Source organism: Poeciliopsis prolifica, unplaced genomic scaffold, assembly GCF_027474105.1.
Source record: "Poeciliopsis prolifica strain line A6 unplaced genomic scaffold, Auburn_PproV2 SCAFFOLD019, whole genome shotgun sequence".
NCBI classification, from domain to species: Eukaryota; Metazoa; Chordata; class Actinopteri; order Cyprinodontiformes; family Poeciliidae; genus Poeciliopsis; species Poeciliopsis prolifica.
In genome coordinates this window covers 6,477,715-6,496,556 of record NW_026562394.1, presented here as the reverse complement: position 1 = coordinate 6,496,556, position 18,842 = coordinate 6,477,715, and the positions used below count along the sequence as shown (strand labels likewise).

The 18,842-nt window shown below is 39.5% G+C and overlaps 1 protein-coding gene across 2 annotated transcripts in view; it reads right to left on the bottom strand.

Annotated features, from left to right (window-relative positions):
• The window catches only part of nlgn2b (neuroligin 2b), a 73,668-nt gene that overhangs the window by 31,496 nt on the left and 23,330 nt on the right, over nt 1-18,842 (bottom strand). For both annotated transcript variants that reach the window (XM_055043807.1, XM_055043808.1), the window contains exons 2-3: nt 14,454-15,196; nt 2,569-2,622 (exon numbers count right to left, since the gene is read on the bottom strand). In XM_055043807.1, the coding sequence (XP_054899782.1) occupies nt 2,569-2,622; nt 14,454-14,943 (544 nt within the window). In that variant the 5' untranslated portion in view covers nt 14,944-15,196. The remainder of the gene's footprint in view (nt 1-2,568; nt 2,623-14,453; nt 15,197-18,842) is intronic.

Genomic DNA, 18,842 nt, shown 5'->3' with positions numbered 1-18,842 from the left:
ACAAGAAACTAGACCGAACATACTTGTGTGTTTTTGCAGTTCAAAGTCTAGTGTGATGTTTCACAAAATGCACTCAATTTCTTCTCATTTACACAGCAAAACACGTTATTGGCTACACCAGAAACAGAATGGCAGCAGAAAAAAAGATCTGCACGGGAGTCTCAACAGAAATGTTTGAACTATTCTTTTGGTGGCAGCAATCAAGGTGCTGAATGGTGGTGAGAATGAGGAAAATTTAACTCCCACTAAAAGTTTTTTTTTTTTAATCCTATGAATTTACATAAAAGTGTCAGTAGACGGGGTTTTAATTCAAAGCCACACAGACGAGCCCAAACCATTAACATCTGGCAATAATGCTAAACAAAAGATATTACATGCTTTGCTTAAGGCTTAATTAGTTTTAATCTTTAGTTGCGCTTCAAACATGGAAGTGGTTGAGTGACTGAAGGCAGAAAATGCGAGGTAACTGACCCAGTCTGAGACCTTTACAGCCAAAAATGAGCTCAGTGTCTTTCCAGCCTGCTTAAAAAACACTGACAGATTGTTCCCTCCTGTCCATACCACCTAGCCTGACACTACCCTCCTTGACTCCCATTCTTAAAGGTAATGTCTTACCTTCCTACCCAAAGTGCCCACTTTCTTCTTTTCCATTCCGCAGCTCCTCTCTCATTCATTTCCTTATGGTAATTTCCATTGATCCAGGTGTAAAAGACTGAAAGCTGAATTGGCACTTTTCTCTCGGCGCCCAAACATAAGCAATGCGGTTTCCTACAAACTGCTTTCAAATAAGATGCCTTTACAACAATGTTTGGGCCATCCAAAGCTCGGGCAATTAAGTAAGAGCTCAACTGCGGCCCGGCACCTCGCGATCCCGTCAAGATCCGTCAGCTGTGGGCATAAATGTCAAGCTCCACCGGTGTCCTTCTCCATCCACCCTCTCACTCTCTGTTTCTCCACATCCCTCTCACTTTCAAGGCTCTATAAATGTCATTTCATCATGCACTTGTCTTCATTATGAGTGCTTTTTCACCTCTTTCCATTCTTTGTTGCCCTCCCCAGTGTTCAGATTTTTCCCTTTTCTCTTCCAGCCCCCCTCACCCCACTGTCTCATCATCCCGTTCCTTTTTTCTACAGTTCTTCGCGAGTCCCTCCCTCTCTTTTTTCACCGTTAAGGAATCGCAAAATTGGATTAGCTCGCGCTGGCTCCTTTTTGTCTCTTTTCAAAGCACGGCTGTTAGCGACTCCTGGAAAAAGACAGTTCGACGCCCAAATAGAAGATGAAACCGGACAGTGATACGAAAAGTACAGAACATGTCTAGAGAAGAACAAGCGATGTGTTGAAGTTGAAAAAATATGTGCACATGCACCATGCCCTAGATGAAAAATGGCGGCGGCAGCATCATGCTGTTGGGACACCTTTCTTCAGCAGTTACAGAGAAGCCAGTCGGTTTATGGGAAGATAGATGAAACAAAAATAAAGAAGAATAAATAATGAAAACGTATTAAATTGAAAGCTTTTCCACGTGTTAAAATGGCCAAGTCAAAGTCACATTCTGAATCTGTTGCAAGACCATAAAATTACTGTTCGCTCCATTAGCAGTCTGATCAGGCTTGCGTTAGCAAAAAGTAATGGTGCGCAGTGATGCAAGCCTGATGCAGACGTACCACCAAAAGATTTGCAGCTGTCTTTGCATCGAAAGGTGGCCTAGTACAGCATTGATTGACTTTGTTTTGGTTGGATATGAATGCACAACATTTTAAGATTTGTAATTTTTGGAGAAGCTTAAGAAATCAAGGTGTAAACTTTGCTCCCACTTCCACTCATTTATGCTAGTTTTTGCCAACAAAATTCCGGAATTGATGACTGTGACAAGGAAAAAGTGGGAAAAAATAAGAAAACAACAACAACAACAAAACAAAAACAAGGCACTTTATTACTGATGAATGAAAACAACAACAAAGGCGGATGGCCTTTGTTTCCATGCAGTTGGATAGATACAGTGACACACGGAGAGATTTTTGCTGCATCGATGAAAAGCAGACATTAGACTTGAAAGCATAAAGCAGCAAAAAAAAAAAAAAAGGATTTACTATCCCACATAAATGTCGGTCTGGGCAAAGACAACATGGAGGACAATAATCAAGCAGAACATTTTATGAAAACTTTGGTGGCAGAGTAAAAGCACAGGTGACTAAGGAGCGAATATTGATTTTTGAGAGATGCATCACAGAGGGCAGCAAGAACATCAGCGTGTGGCTGATCAGCCACATAGCAACCGAGAAAGGAGAGTAAATTAGCTTCCTGTGCAAGTGCCCAAAAAGCAGCAGTTGTGACGAGCAGGGAATGACGAACAACTGTTTTGCGGGTAGCTTTTATTTATCCGAATGCGTGCTCGTCAAAGAGAGTGGCCGATTTGCCTCCTAATCAAAGCAGTTAAGGGTGGACAATGTGATGTGCACATAGACTGATGATTAATGAAGCAAATGCAAATGGCACATTTCCCATGGCCCTGTTGAAAAATAATAAATAAAAGAGCATAAGGAGAAGGAAACATGCAAGTAAAATACCTTCATCCCTTGGTCTGTTCATGGTGGACTCATCATTTTTTTTTGTGAGCGGACCTGAAGTTTGAAAAAAGGAGACAAAAGACAAAATTTCAAAAAGACAAGCAGGAAAAGCAGTGTGATCTAAACTTCAATCAGACTAGAGTCATTGCTTTTTTGTATAATTCTCCCCCAACCCCCCAAAAAATAAGAACAAAACATTTGGCAGAAGCAAGCCAACTCGGGAAGAAGCAAACACCTGCTAAGATGCAACACACTGACTTAAACCAAAACACTCCTCTCACTAAAATCAATAAATGCTGAAAAGCTTAATTTTGTGCTGCAACAAACGCTATCCAGAAAGGGAAGTTTGAGAAATTGCGAGGGAACCGCCGAACAGTGGGCTGGCTTTGATATGAACACACCCGGCTAAGCCTTTTGACAAGATTTCCCACATCAAGGTCAGAGAGGAGCCTCGAATTAAGCTTTAATGGTAACAACAGTTAACTGCTCCATAGGGCAAAGCCAGTAACAAGCATTTATCGCAGTGACCAACCAATGCCCTGCTGTGTCAACCTCTGTTAGCCCTAAGTGATAAAGATCCTATTAGTTTCTTTTGTTCTTTTGTTTTTTTCGGTTGGTTTCAGTCAGAGGCGATTTCCATCAGCAAACAATTAAGCCACTGCGTTTTGTGTCATGCTCTGCTACTGTCCACATGACATGTAAAGGTCATTAAACCCATCTATGCTTCATACACATCTAATGTTGATGCGGCTGTGGATGGGAACATGGTGGATGTGATCAGTATATATAAAGTACCTGGCCAAAAGTATTCACACTATTTGAACTTTTACCACTCAAGAAAACACAACTTCAATGCGTTTTGTTGGGATTTTATGCGGCAGATCAACACAAAGTAGTACATGACTATGAAGAGGTGGGTTAGAGAACATTCATGAACAGACAGCGTCGTGAGTGATAAGGGACATGGCAGACGGATCAGGGACTCTGGCGCCACAACGCCATAAGTCTAAAATCTCACTTTTATGAATTGGTGGCAAGAAGAAAGCCATTGTTGAAAGAAAACCATATGAAGCCTCGTCTCCAATTTGCCAAGAGCCACAAAGAGAACAGGGAAAAGCCAGAAGAGCTCTTAAACCTACATGGAAATGGTCTGTGTGGCTAAAGACTTAAAGGGCTTCCACTCCAAAAACAGCATTCACTGAGCTTCATGTCCACCCTGGGGAAATAAACAAACAAACAAAAAAAACAACAATACAGATGGCGCTACACTGGAGCACTCATTTGCACTAGTCCACAGCTGAGTAGTGCAAATGAGGGAAAGTTTTATTTTTTTCTCATATAAGTGGATGCGGCTATGTTTTATTTGCAAATCTGCGTTTTTTTTCTTGCGTTTTAAAACCAACAGCAGAAGTAAATCTTACATGGTGCGTCAGGAGGAACGGAAAAAAACAGAGTGGAAATTTTGACGAGATCGAATGATTCAAGGCGCTCTGCTTCCACATTGAGTGGCTGCCTTTGGCTCATTCCAGAGCAGTTTGACAGATATCCTGTCTCCATTGGTTGAACAAGTATCCGTCACAGTGCACCGCGGTTAAAGGCTTAACAAATTACAACTTTGACCTGAGCACAATACAAGCTCCACCAAGCTCTTTGTATTTTTGTAAATTTTGTCTTCAAGCTTCTTGTTAGAAAACAGTAAGTTGTGCAAAAAGTACTGAAGAAATATTGAACAGTTAGAAATGCGCTTTCAAAAATTTAGAAAAGGTTACATGAAGTTTGCCTTTCAGCACTGTAGTGCAGTCACTCTTGAAGTGTCACTGAAAGTTGAATATTCAGCGCACAATTTAGGTTTGTGACTGTAATTGGAATGTTTAAGGGATATGAATACTTTTGCAAGGTGCTCTGTTACCACTGTCTGTCATGTGTTCATGTTATCCTCAAACCCACAAAAGAAAAAAACATGTCATTTTTTCTCCATTGGGGGAAGATTTTCAGTCCTTCACTTTAAAAAACAAACAAAAAAAAAACACTGTATTTTGGTTACCAAGAGGTTTATCACTCCTTCAATGGACTGCTGACATCTCTGCTTCCACCCCATTGCAGGAAACTTCACAGTGAGGCGTTGGCATGTACCCTTTTCACAGTGTTGCGCATCTATTGACAAGGGAGTTTGCGAGACTTCAGCCCCTTCCACCGTTGTATCCCTGCATTCTCACTCATCCATCTGTATGAATATGGTTTCCTGATGTAAAGTGTTTATCTTCCTCCATAATGGGTACAGATCAATGCTGAGCAGATTAGCTGCATCTTTCAGCACCACCATGCAGGCGCCTGAACCAGACAGCACTTACTTCCATAGCAGGAGATGGTACAGCCATAGGTCCCGGGCAAGAAAAAAACTGTTACGGCAGCCTGGTAATGGATCCAAAGGCCCATTAGTCCACTGGATTCTCAGCGATCGCTCGCTACTTAGCACCACTCTAAAACCACACCTTTCTGCTTAATGGAGACAACTCTGGTTACAGTTCAATTCCCATTCCTTCTTAAGGAGGGAAACTATATCTCAGGATGGAGCACCACTCAGCTAGTGACATCCTGTAACGGAGAATGAGATCAAATTGTCGGACTTCATGAGATGTGACCCAAGCCAAGATTTTCTGCAGAGTTTTGGGAATATTTTTTTGTGGCAAACCACCCTTAAATTGAAGTGATTACATGATATCAGATTTGCCCCTCAAAAAATATTTGATTGCAAGTTTGCACACTCCACATTAACAATCAAACTAAAATGAAAACTGTTCACATGGATTTTTGGCTAACTCGTTTTCAAGAATTCTCTCAATAATTTAAGTTTCTTAGCCGCCGCTTGGCCACCATATTGAAAATAATGTGTCTCTTCTTTACCCATTTCTGTGTTGCCTTGGGGCTTTGGATAACATTCACGTTGTGAGACCCATCCACAGACCATCTTCAGTATTCTGGATGAGGGAAGATTTTCACTCAAGATATTCAGTCCCCCCCCCTCTATTGGCTGATCATTGTGCTAACCCAAACCCCACACACTTAGCTAAAAGGATAACGTTCCCACATCTGAGCGTATTTCTATTCCTCCAGGAATAGCAGGTTAACTAAATGCCTATCACATTCTCCCAATCCTTTGAATCATTTAAATATTCACTGGTAAACCTGAGGCGAGTCTGTAGAAATAGCTTCTATTTCAATCCACTGCAGTTCAGTGTGTTACTAATTGTGCCTTTGATTAATGCGCTCCTAGGTGCCTTCAGACCATTAACAAGCTCCTCCTAGTTAGTTGTGACCTGATCTCTTCCTTTCCCTCCACTCCGTCCTCACCCCACAAGGATGGATCTTACGTGAAGCTCCAGGCTGAGCGAGACTGCCTGCTGTTCGTTTTACATTTCTCCGATTTTAAATGGTATTAGCAACAGTTGTCACTTTCTCCCTCTTGTCAGGCTCTGACAGCTCTTGGGCTTTGCCTCTGTTGTCGGAGAGGTCGCAAGGGAAGACATTGATTTCCCGCACACTTGTGCTTAATAAACATAACTGATTGAGGTAAAAAGTATCTGTAACAGATTGAGTGATTGATTTTTGTGAAGATAACCAATCTGTGGGAGACAAAAACTGACTGGGTTGTGGGACAATAACTAATTACTTTGCAAAACGACAGGCAATCAATTTTTAATTTCCATGTAATGGGTATATCCTCAATGAAATCAAACTACTACACAAATCTGATCAATTTTTTTTCCTTTACAAGTGAGTAAACCTGGAATATAAACAACAGATGAAATGGTTACCACGCCCCACCCCATATTTGGGACTTTCTAAAATAAAGGTCTGACTGCAGAGGGTATAAGCAGTTGATATTTGAACTGCAAACAATAACTCTCTTTTGATCTTCTTTCTGTAACAAGTACAGGATGAGATTTTCCCTAAGGGTTTAGCAAACTACTACTCTGAGGAAGATCTTCCTGTTTTACAAAAATGTAGGAGCATTTCATGTAAGCATCATCAGTAAATTTGTTTTGGGTGAGCGGCTACATGCACATAAATCTGTGACCTTGTGCCTAAAACAAGGTTTTTGACCACATAAAACTGATGTTTTTTATCGCAGAAATGACTCTGACTGAAAACACTGGATGTGTTATTTTATTTTTTTAAATTTCAGTCTGTTTTCAAGACATTAGCATCAATATAGAGGATAGAGAACCATGGTCTGCAAATAAATTGTGAATAACTATATAGCCATGCCAGTAATGGTATGATGATGTAAATATAGCATTGCTATAACAGGGTTGTGAAAAAGTATGTGCATTATTAGCTATAAATTTTAGAGGTTGGTAATGCTTTAAGATGATATAAATTCTCTATTGTCTTTTCTCCAATTGGACTAGCTGGGATAAACTAATGAGTACTTCTGTGACCTGTACAAGTCATCTAAACTGTTGAAATGTAATCTTTAACAGAAGTTGATTATCTAAAGTAGATCAGGTGGATCTGCCTTCTGGTACATAAAACATACGTGTTCATATTTCCCAGAAACAAATATGCACATTTATTGCCAATGAAAGATTGGCAATAAACCATTTTTGTATGTACTTTCATACACTCCTATCCACTATTCACTTTCAGGTATTAAAAATCTGGATTTATTTCCAGATTGGACTGGGAGGGTTGAGCAGGTTTTTTTTTTTTTTTCTTTCTCCTTTGGTTTGCTGCCTCTGAGGTTGTATATAACTCTTTTCAAGATCACTCTGGTCTCACAGAAATTTATGAAATGACCACAATCTCTAATCATTCTGGTGGAGCCACATGATGTGTTGAAATTACTTTGGTCTCCTGTGGAAAGCAAACCTCCGCCGCATTACCTTGGTTTCTAGTGTAACAGGTTCTTGCTTCAAACACAAGCTTGACAGCTTTCACAAAAAGGTCAAAGATGTTCTAAAAAAAACTGTTTAAACAACTGAAAAAAAACATCTAATTGTTTTCAGTTTAAGTTGTAATACAGATATATTAGTTGACTCTGACTTTAAGGATTTGTTCAATATACTATCCAGGTTTGTAAGACATTTACAATGCATTGGAGATCATATAAAAAACCAATACCTCTGATAAGGCGCCTGCTTTTATCAGGCATCTTATCAGAGGCATTCACTGCATTTAAAGCAGTGATGGTTGATATTGATTGAAAAAAATCCAGTGATATTAATATTAGTTGGTATAACAACAACAGTGGCAACAGCAGTGTTGTTAGGAGACCACAAAAACTCCAACAACAATAAACAATAAAATTACCCATTATCAGATTGGCTGCCTCAGGAAACCAATCACTTTAAGTAGCACAACTGTACAGTAGCACACAATAGTTTGATTTATTAATATTTTCACATACATTGTTAAATATTGCCATGAAAAATTTGCCGTAACAGCAAAAGTAAAAAAAATAAAATAAAATAAATGCCACGTCATATTATCACTGCATAGTGGAGCAGTGGTTAGAGCTGTTGTCTTAAAGCAAAAATCTTAGTCTGTGCTTGTTGTGTGTGGCGTTTGCGTGTTCTCCGCATGCATGCGTGAGCTCCCTCTGGGTACTCCTGCTCCCTCTAAGAGTCCAAACACATGACATATTGGTTATTCTCAACTTTCCTGGATGTGAATGCATGTATGGTGTTTAGAAAAGGACTTGCAGGAATTTCTGTGAAGCACATTTAACAATAATCTCCAATGTTCTTTATATGTCTGGGCCATGAAGGAGATCTGCAAGATGAAAGCCTTGCGTAAAGAAAAACAAGCACAGCTGAATTTTGCGAAACAAAGTTAGAAGGACTTCTGAACTCCTTCTAAGACGTGGAAATTTGAGTTTATTTCTATACTGTATGATTGGAAAATACAGTACAGATGGTGCTAAAGCAACACTATATAGCAGTGGAATATAACACTTCAAAAGTAGTGAAGCATGGTGATGGCAGTATTGCTTTTCTTCAGGTGGAATTGGGTATTTTGTCAATGCAGTGGACAGTGGCAAGTCATTGTTGGCACAAACTCTTCAGGCTTCTACAAGAGGGGTGAAGATAAAGAGACACTTCATGTTTAATTATGATAAAGACCCAAAGCATAAATCCAAATCAAGAAGGAAAATTCCAGCCTGACTGAAAACCAAGATTGAAAATATGTCTGGGCTACACAAGCGGGCTGTGCGCAAGAGATCCCCTCACAGCAGGTTTTTATAACCTCTCTCAAAAAACAAAAAACAGCCGGGATTCTGGACCTCAGTGCTCAACTGCAGGCAAGGAGCCACTGTCTTGCAGACCTCATCCTGTTTGTTTAAGAAACAAACATATTCATTCGGGGTCAAATGCGTCTTTCCTATCAGACCCAGAATAGAGACTTGTTATTGTGCTGAGTGCCGCATCATGTAATGGGCGAATGGTCAGTAAAAGTCAGCGGCCTGTGGTGGGACGTTTAGTTCTGGCCGTCCCAAGACTGTCCTGTTTCACCTAGCGCAGCTCCATTGCTCCGTCAACAGCACTTCTTTTCGCTTCGTTGAGCTCGTGGCCGGAATGCAAGCTGTCTCCCGTCCCTCTCCATTTCTTCAGACCAGTAAATGGGATGAAGCTGCACTACGTCAAGACTGTAGTTGACTGTCTTCTTGACAACGTGTCAGATGCGGTTTCAACAATCTTGCTGCCCCTCCCCGCCCCCCCACTGCCACCCTTCTTATTCCTCCTCTTCTGCACATATAAAAACACATACAACAACACGCACGGAACGTGCTGCACACGCGGCTCCATCCTTTATGCTCTCCATCTCTTCTAGTGCACCCACCTCCATCTTTGCACACTCCCCCTGCAGTCATGTCCCCTGAAATATGGTTTTTAATAAAGTGCACGGTAAATGGCTGCTCTAGTGGTAATAAAAATGAAGGATCTCAGGCCTTTGCCTGGGGAGTGTCTTGAGGAAATAGAAAAGCGGTGAGACGCTTCCCTCTCCTAACAACCCATCCACACATGAGGGAATGGGGAAGAGAGATGAAAGGAAAGGGGAGGAGGAGGAGGGCTCACTTTTCAGTTCAAGAGAATATTTGTGTTATTTACATTATGCGAAGAATTTGTTTGAGTTTCATTCTAGTCAAGTGGGCTTCGTGTTGGCCTGGTTGGGGAAGGGCACCGAGCTCATCTGCATTCAGAGCAGGGGCCCCTTCCACTGCCATCCGCATAAAGATGGAGGAGCGAGGAGAGTGGAAAGGAGAAGAGGCAGGAATCGTTTCCAGCGAGGACAGAACAGGAGGGGTGAACAGATGCGGAAAGAAAAGGAGGCTTTGAATTTCTTTTCATCTAAAGAGTAACATCAAGAACATGATCAGCAAGCATCTTTCTGGGCATGAAATAGACACACGCATGCCTCGAACCAGAATAGGAAGGTCACGAAATGCCAAACAGATCTGGCACCAAAGCACTTGTGGAGGGTACGCACAAATGTGTTCTGCCAATTCATTACCAATGTTGTTGGAGATGCAACTTTTCTCTGCAGAACCAACTGGGGGCTCATAAAAACATGTCACACAGACACAACACAAGAAGCCTAATGTTAACTTTCAAAATTATCGAGGCGTTGCACTTGCATGAGGATTTCACACAATTGCACCAATGTCTGATTGCATGTCACCCAAGCTGCAATGTTTTTCTAACATTCTGTATTATGTAATATTAAAGAAATACTTTAAGTGTCAAACCTTGCCTAGTTCTCTGAAGAAGAGCTTAAAACTGCAGAAAACAGTTATTTTGTGTAAAGGTGAGATTTACATAAAAATGTACACAAAGGCATCATGAGCCACTTCTACACTGTTAATAATACACAGCTCTAAAACACTTAACATGTTTTTGATTTACTTTCACCAGACTCCAAAAGCAGTCTAATTTAGTAGTAATATTTGACTATGTGATTATTGTACCTAATAGTAATCACTCTGCTATATAGGTACTGCAAGTAAACCAAGCTGAGAGTTAAACAGCTGGACTTTCTGCTAACGGTAGCTAGCCTTCAGTGCTATCTAATGCTAGCTAGGCTGCAGTGCTCAGCTTAACAGATATATAATTCTGAGCCTAAAGACAGCACTTCTAAAATGCTTTTACTTTAATAAAAAACCCCAAAACAAAACATGATGTTATGTGCTTAGTATGAATTTTATAATCCAAATCCAAATTGCTGACAATAAAAGTATTTTAGACATTCTGAGGTTATATTTTGTAGTTTTTGCAACAGCTAATTTTTAATTAATGTAATGAATTATAATGGATTGGCAAACCCAGAAATACTTGTTTAGTGATACAAAGTTTTTTTTTTTTTAAATAGTCCAATAGAGCTTTTGTTTCCACAAAGACTAAGCACTATGCCTTGCACTTAAAAAAAAAAATCTGTGGTTTGTATAAATCTTTTTAGGTTGATCTGACATTTCTAGCTCACATTTTACCTGCACTCAAAGGCTGCACTGCTGAATTACTGGTGCAAGGATCTCACATAAGAAACTAAAGACATTGCTTTTAAAACAACAACAACAAAAAAAAGGCATATTTCACACAACCATTTCACACACAGAATTTGCCCTTCGTACATGTGAGTCGGGCTGGAGGCCGAAAGTGCAGACATTCTGTTTTAAGTGCCATAAAAACTGTTCTGAAAACTTTTTTTTTTTAAATTTTAATATTTGAGTGTTTTTCTATTATAAATCTGAAAGAAATGTCCCCATCCTTTGTAACTACGATGTGTAGACTGATGACAGAATGACAAAGGGAATTCGTTTAAGCTGAATCTAAAATAGTTTCATGAGCCCGAATTGCATCATTTATATGAGATTTACTCTCCAAATTCTCAACCCACCAAAAAAAAAGTACATAACTCATTCTGAATCACAACTTAACTCAGCCGAGTTTTCACAGACTGTGGAATATAGCTTGTTGACCTCTCTCTACCTCTCACAACTGTAAACAATTTCAGGGACTGTGACTATGGTACAAAGTACAACATCTATTTTATTCCGGGAGTAATCCACCCTGCTTCTCAATTTCTCTCACACACAAGGTAAAACATGTCCTTGGAGACAGCATCCGCCTTGTGTAAGCAGTGACCTCTGACAATAAGTGACAGTATCTGACAAGCAGACAGGGCTACATGTAAAATCTGTCTCACTCATTTGCACACCTTTTCCCAAGGGAATAAGCCCGGAGACTAAACATCATCTTGTCCTTGGGCGTGTGACACACGCAGCACACAGTTTACACGCAGCACAGCCAGAACTGCTCATTAACTTCACTTTCTAATGTGATTACAGGAAGCCAGTTTTGTCTCTCTCGACTCTTGCGCATTGTCGTTTAAGTTCTTGTGGCCATGCTGCTTTCATCTTTCTAGTGATCTAAGGATTAAGCTTTTGTTTCACAAATGAAAATCTGAAAAGTGCGGTGCACATTCATTGCTGATTTTGTTGTGCAACCTTTGCTCAGCGCTTACTCATGCACTCTTAAAATAGATTCCGGCGACTCAAAGAGGTGACAAATTGTATTACCATTTAATGTGCCAAAATTAATTGGTTGAAAACTATTTAAAAATATTTAATTCAGGCAACAGAAAACGTCTAAGCATTTATCTATGACACAAAGTAATTAAAACAATTGAGAAGGTTCTGGATGCAAACCTCTGACTCCACCCTCAAATCATTTTCATTGCATAAATCTTGACACCAAATGTGTTCAGTTACTCTGGAGTGGATTTATCATTTATTTGCCAAAACAAATTGTGTGAATCACGTTGCACTTGAATGTCATATATCGTTTTTTATTAGTACATTGGTGTGTGTTGACATATGATGGTGGTGTATGTGCCATCTCAGGGGATTTTTATCACATCCACGTTAGCTGTTCCACATGTGGAGCTTTGGAAAAGCCCCTTAGGATTTCTTGACTGACCCTGTTTGACAACATCTGAGGCAGCTAGAAGTAAAATAGCGCCTGTCGTTAGTGTATGTTGTGAGCAAACAGTTTTCTTGCGGTATTTATTATTTCTAAGTTTTGTTTCATGTACATTTTGTGGGGGACTAAAGTGAATAATTTCAGATAAACCACTTAAGTTGTTTTTATTTGGGAAGATTATGAAAAATATATTACAAATAATTTAACTTAGACTTTGGAAGGAAAATAATTGCATAAGGCCAATGAATATCCATCTATCTTTACACTTACACATAAAATCAACAATGTGACATCCTTGTGGGAAGGGGCGGGTGATTCCCAGGTGGGGTGCTCTGGACGGGTCCACAGTCCAATGACTATATATCACACATAATTGATAAAAATTCATTGGGTTACAGAAACATAATTGGATCTAATTAGGGTGTGTAAAATGGTTGGTTAAGCTAAAGTTGGTTAAATGCATTATTGTTAATTGATGGGTAACGTCCCTATGGGAAAATATGTTTAATGTGCTTAAAACTTCTTCATACTGATACCAGTGACCTGTATGTCAGAAGTACTATAACTTCTGGTTAAGTTACACATAGGTGTACTCAATTTACTAACTGGGTCCAAATTGGTGCCCTGAGTCTGATTAAAGGACATCAGAATAGAAGGAGATGAACGCCAATAATATCACCCTTTTATAATTGTTGTTTTCCAAAAATGCAAAATAAATAAAACCACATATCTAATTTCCTTCTACCTCATAATGACATATTCTTTTGTAGGTCTACCAAATAAAATGCTATTAGAATATGTTTAACTTTTTTGGTGATAATGTGGTAAAAGATGAAACAGAGATTATAAGGCATGATTACTTTTGCAAGGTTTTATCATTTTACATGTTATGTTGAAATAGCACAGTGCCATACACAGCTCCAGACTGCTCTCTGTGTTGCTCTTCATTTCCAGCGAGCAGTGATGCATAAACATGTGATTTCATGAACACCGCCGGTCAACTCCCAGGTGGGCCCATTAATCACATGCTTATTAAATTTTTCTCACTGATGCTACTTATAATCATCATTACGCTTTGCATTATGTGTGCTTCTGTCCTTTCTTCTGCCTATTTACTTTTGCAAATGCTCCCGGTAAGATTCAAGATTCAAGATCACTTCATTGATCCCCACAGGGAAATTATTTTGTCCAACTAGCACAAAAATAATAAAGTCGGCGCACCTGACTTTGTCTCAATGCGGAAAAGAACACAGAACACATGATTTCTGACAGGACCACAGTTTTCGATTGTTTCCTCCACAGGGTAAAAAAAAAAATTAAACATCCTCAACATGTAGGAATAACAATTTGAAAGGAAAGCTCACATTTCATTTATTTTTTTTGGTATGCAATTGTCTGTTCATGGAGTAAATGCAGTTAAAATGTTCAGTGTAGTTCATAAGTAATTGATATAAAGTTGGAATCTTTTTTATTTTTACAATATTTCACTTTTAGTTACTCTGTCCAGGACATATACTGACCTATATGTCAGTATGTGTTGTTCTATGTGAACTAACGTTGGCTTCTGTGTAAAACCCTACTGAGAGCTAAGCTTGTTTCAGAAATTCTGAACTAGCTCTTTAATAAATATTAGAACAAGCTTAAATAAGGTTCCACTTCAGAATCAACAACTAGCTTTCGCCAACACCTGTTAATGACAGAATAACCCTTATGTCATTAAATTATGCAAAAGACAATACAAATCTAATAAAAAGTGATTTTATAGTTTTAATTAATAGGGGTGGAGCTAACATGGCTCATCATTGTTTTCGTTAATTTGGTGATTATTTTCTCAGCTGACTGATTTATCCAATTCAACCCTTCCCACCCCTGCTTGGAGAGATTTGTGTTACGCGTCAGACTCACCATCTTCAGTGGGCACGTAAATGTTGAGGTAAAGGCAGTCCTCGCTCTGGTTCTGAACATAGGTCGCCGCTGCATCCAAGTTGTCGGTGAACCACACTGGCAGCATGATCTCGGGCAAAACGCCGTGCACATTCTGGGGGCACACAGGTGCATACTGGGTGGCATTGCGTATCTCCTGCCAGGAGCCCGGGGCTTCGGGGGGCTGGAAGCGGCGCTCGCCTATGGGTGCGGTGGCGTACGGCACGCCAAGGAACTGTTCTACTGGGCCTAAGATCTCATTGTTCAGCTCCTTCCGGATGCCACGCACCTTTCCATAGTTGGTAGAAACTATGGGATGTTTCAGGTCGATACGCTGAGAAGAAGAAAGAGTCAGGTGCAGCACTAGTCCCAGGAGCCACATCAGGCAGGACTTGGGGGCCTGCTGAGAAGTATTCAGATGCTTCCCACCGTAGCCGTGGTGGCTGGCAGCATTGAACGGAAAAATGAACATTTCCAAAGTAACACTATTGGACTCAGATCACAGGGACTGTGGTTAGGACAGAGGGAGGATCAGAGACCCAGGGGGTTATCGGGACATGACAAAGGCAAAAGAAGGAATTGTGGAAAGGGGGCAGTTGATACTGTTTCTATGGAGACATGGTGAGGTGACGGGACAGGGAACATTCTCAGTTTGACTCTGCGGGCTCATCCGTCTTGCTTTTTCAGACTAAGTCCAGCGCTGCAGTCAAGGACACCAATTAAACCTGAAAGACACAGACAAGTTGCAGATTGCAGTAAGCTTGCTTGAAAAATCCTGCTCTCAGAAATCTTATATAATTCTAACTGCAACCGTTCAACACTATAAGCCAGACCACAGGGGGCCAAAGAGCCTTCACAAAGACTCCATTGTCTTTATGTGGTTTAATAGTGAAATATACTAAAACTAATAGACGAACTTTCAGTCCGAATGATGAGATACATAAAATGCAATAATTTCTCCAGATTTTTGGTACAACTGATACAGACAACCAGACACTGCCTGAAATACTGGATGGAAACATTTGGTGCGTAATGAAACTGAAAATGCAACAAATGCATCTGACTTTTGACAAGATACCACCTTATGGCAGAGATGTCCAACGTTAGTCCTTCAGGGCCGGTGTCCTGCATGTTTTAGTTTTCTCTTTGGTTTAACACACCTGGATGAAGCAATGGATCACTAGCAGCAGATCTCTGCAAACCACTGACATGCAGAGAAACTAATAACTACCACCAGGGAGAGACCTAACACCTGCAGGAGGCCGGCCCTTGAAGACTGACTTTGGACACTTCTGTCTTAAGGAATACTGGTCCTTTTCACAATCTTTTTAAAAGAAGCTTTTAAAAACATCCATACATCAATCTCAACCAAATTTTGACAACTTTATTACACGCTTTGACAACGAGTGATTAAAAGTAATTTCCCAGTCTTGTCAAAATTTAGTGCAGGGAAATGGTGCATTGCATTTTAAAAAAAATCGTATCTACAAGCAGGTAGTGACTGAGAGATGTTACAGCTTGAGCTGTTCAAAGTTATATGTAGGAGATTTAACGAGCTGAAAAACAATCAGAATCATACTCAGTAAAAAATAGCACCGAATCTGGAGAATATAACATGCAGTTCAGTAGATATGGAATATTTTTTGTTTATTTTCACAAATCTGCATCAGGCTATCTTTGTCCACATATAACATGTGTGCATTGTGCATCAGATTGGATTTCTTCTTAGAAAAACTATTTTCATCAATTATGGAGGTCCACACATTATGGAGGTTGGTCAGAAAAACTTTCAAATCTCACTAGTAGCTAGTTTATTGATTCTTACTTTCTGAAAACTTTCAATTACACAATATTTTGGTGTATTTGCACCAGCTCACTTTTATAAAACATGAAAAATAGAACCCTGTGATCAAGCCAAGATTACTTCATTGCACCTCCTGCTGAGATACATTTACTGGATTCATTTAACTGTATTTCCTTTGAGGTACAGGAGTGCAGAAAAGTACATTGGTTGCCAAAATGGACATCCACAGTCCAGAGGTATTGAATGGTTGAAAAGTAATGTGCCTGGGTGGATGTCTCCATAATAGACCAAACAAATTCTGGCATGAAATCTACAAACATGCGAAATTGTGAAAGACCATATTTTACTTAGATAATTAATTGAACTACTTAAAGGCTGCTTGTAATAGCCAACGGATATGTTTTGGGACTACAAATTGGCAAAGGAATCAAAGGGAATTTATTTTTACTATTTAAAACAATATCAGTGTCCAGAAAAATAAAAAGCTCAAATTAATGTGGCAAAGCAAAAATCATTCACCCTGAAAAAAACAACAAAAAAATAACAAGTTTTGCTTAAAATGTGCAGCTGGTTTGGAAATTTCAACTGATCTTTTCTCCTTCTAGCCATAAAACACCTAATTTGAAAAATGTTTTGTGTTTTTGTCCAGTGCATTTTCTATTTATCTTTCTAACAATAGAACACAATCAGGTAAAATCAGATTTGTAGCAACACACTGACAAGAAAATAAGAAATCTCCAAAGAATGAATAAATAAACCCCCCTGAAGTGTCCCAGCACCTTTTCCAGTCATACACACTGTAGAATTTTGCTCAAGTTAGTTCAGCTGCCTCTTGCTTCCACGTCATTACAGATGAATGGACTGTGCTTATCGCAGTCTGGCTTTGGGAGTCGGAGCCGTTTAGGTGAGATAAAGGCTTTATGTGGTGGTAACTGTTGGTCAAAAGCCACCTCGTCCATCGTCCCTCGACCCTGCAGTGTCCAACATCTCCATTTTCAGCCAGATAACGGTGAAATTTGGTGATGTCAGAGGTACTCGGTTTCTCCAGGACTGATTTAAAAAAAGAGTTTAATTGAAAGGCTTTTGAAAAAAAACCCAGCAAGAGAGGAGACTCTGTAACTCCAGGGGAGTGAAAGACATGTTGAATCCTCTTTTTAGAAGTTAATAAGTAATTCTGAGGAAATCCAGCAAAAATAAATTATGAGTTTTAGTTGCCCTTTCCATTTTCTTTGACAAATACGTAAAACAAGACCGAATCCTAACACATTAACTGGCTCAACAAAATTTTCAGGAAATGAGATCCTTGCCCACAACACAATAATGGATCAGTGATTGGAGTTAGCTAGTACAGATACATCTCAGTAAATTAAAAGCTATTTGAAAGCTAATGTATTATACTCACTCTTTACGAAGGGATTCCTGTAACACTGATATATTTTAGCCGCTCACTTCAGGCCATTTAGATTTTATGAAAATTCAATTTACTTCAGTTTGTCAGATGTTAAAGAACACTACATAGGATTATATAAAAAACGTTTTTAAACACCAAAATGCTGGTTTATTTATTTTATAGCCTACAAAATTTAAGGTAGACTGCTGAGCAGACAGTTGACCAGCAGACAGATACTTACACCTTCCCTGTGGAGTGTGGGTCAAGTCAAATATTTATGAAGCCATTAAAGAACAACAGCTGTTGACCAAGGTGATGTACAATTAAATATTCAATAAGATACAAACAATGGAGATCTGACAGATGTGACAAAGTCATGAGTCATTCTGGTTAAAAGACAAAGACTAAAAGTGTCAGCAACTCACTTTCAGTCTCCAGACCTGAATGACCCAGAGGGAAAATACCAATTCAAAAGATCAGAAATGTAGGAGGAGCCTAACCTGAACAAAACCTTAAAAGCAACTAAGAAACTCTTTAAAATGATTCAAATGAATTTTTAACTGGGCAGTGTGGCAGGGGTCGACATGGTCCAGCATATTATTCTGTCAGTTTTCATTGTGAAAGCAGCAACCACACCATTCCTGGAACACCTTCAGTAGTCGGTGCAATGGTACCTACATTGTATGGTTAGGATGGAGCTAAGGTCGTTCAAGGGCCAACAAAGAAGAAGGAGAGTAAGATCAACAATGAACTCAAACAACCAGATGTTTGAGTTCAGTACTGATTTCATTTTTCTTTTGGTGGGGGAAGTGTTGTTTTTGCAGTTACTGGAGACACTGCAGAGTGTGTTTGGAGCAGAAAATCATCCTGCCAGACCTTATGAACTCAATGTATTTTTTGTGTTTTTCCATCTAGGTGCCTTGATAAGAAGTTTGGGTTTGTCCAAAAGGGTGGATACTGGCGTAAAAAACAAAAAACAAAAAAAACAAATAGTGGAGAAATAATTGCATTAAAAACATCATAAAGGTTATGTGAATAAATATCAAACCAGTCCAAGACTTCCATCTGCTACAGTGAAGTAACCAGTTACTTAAGTGACTTAAGTACTTTGATACAAACTCCCTAAATGGGAACACTGAACAAATGATGGGGAAAAAAAAACAGATCATGGTAACCA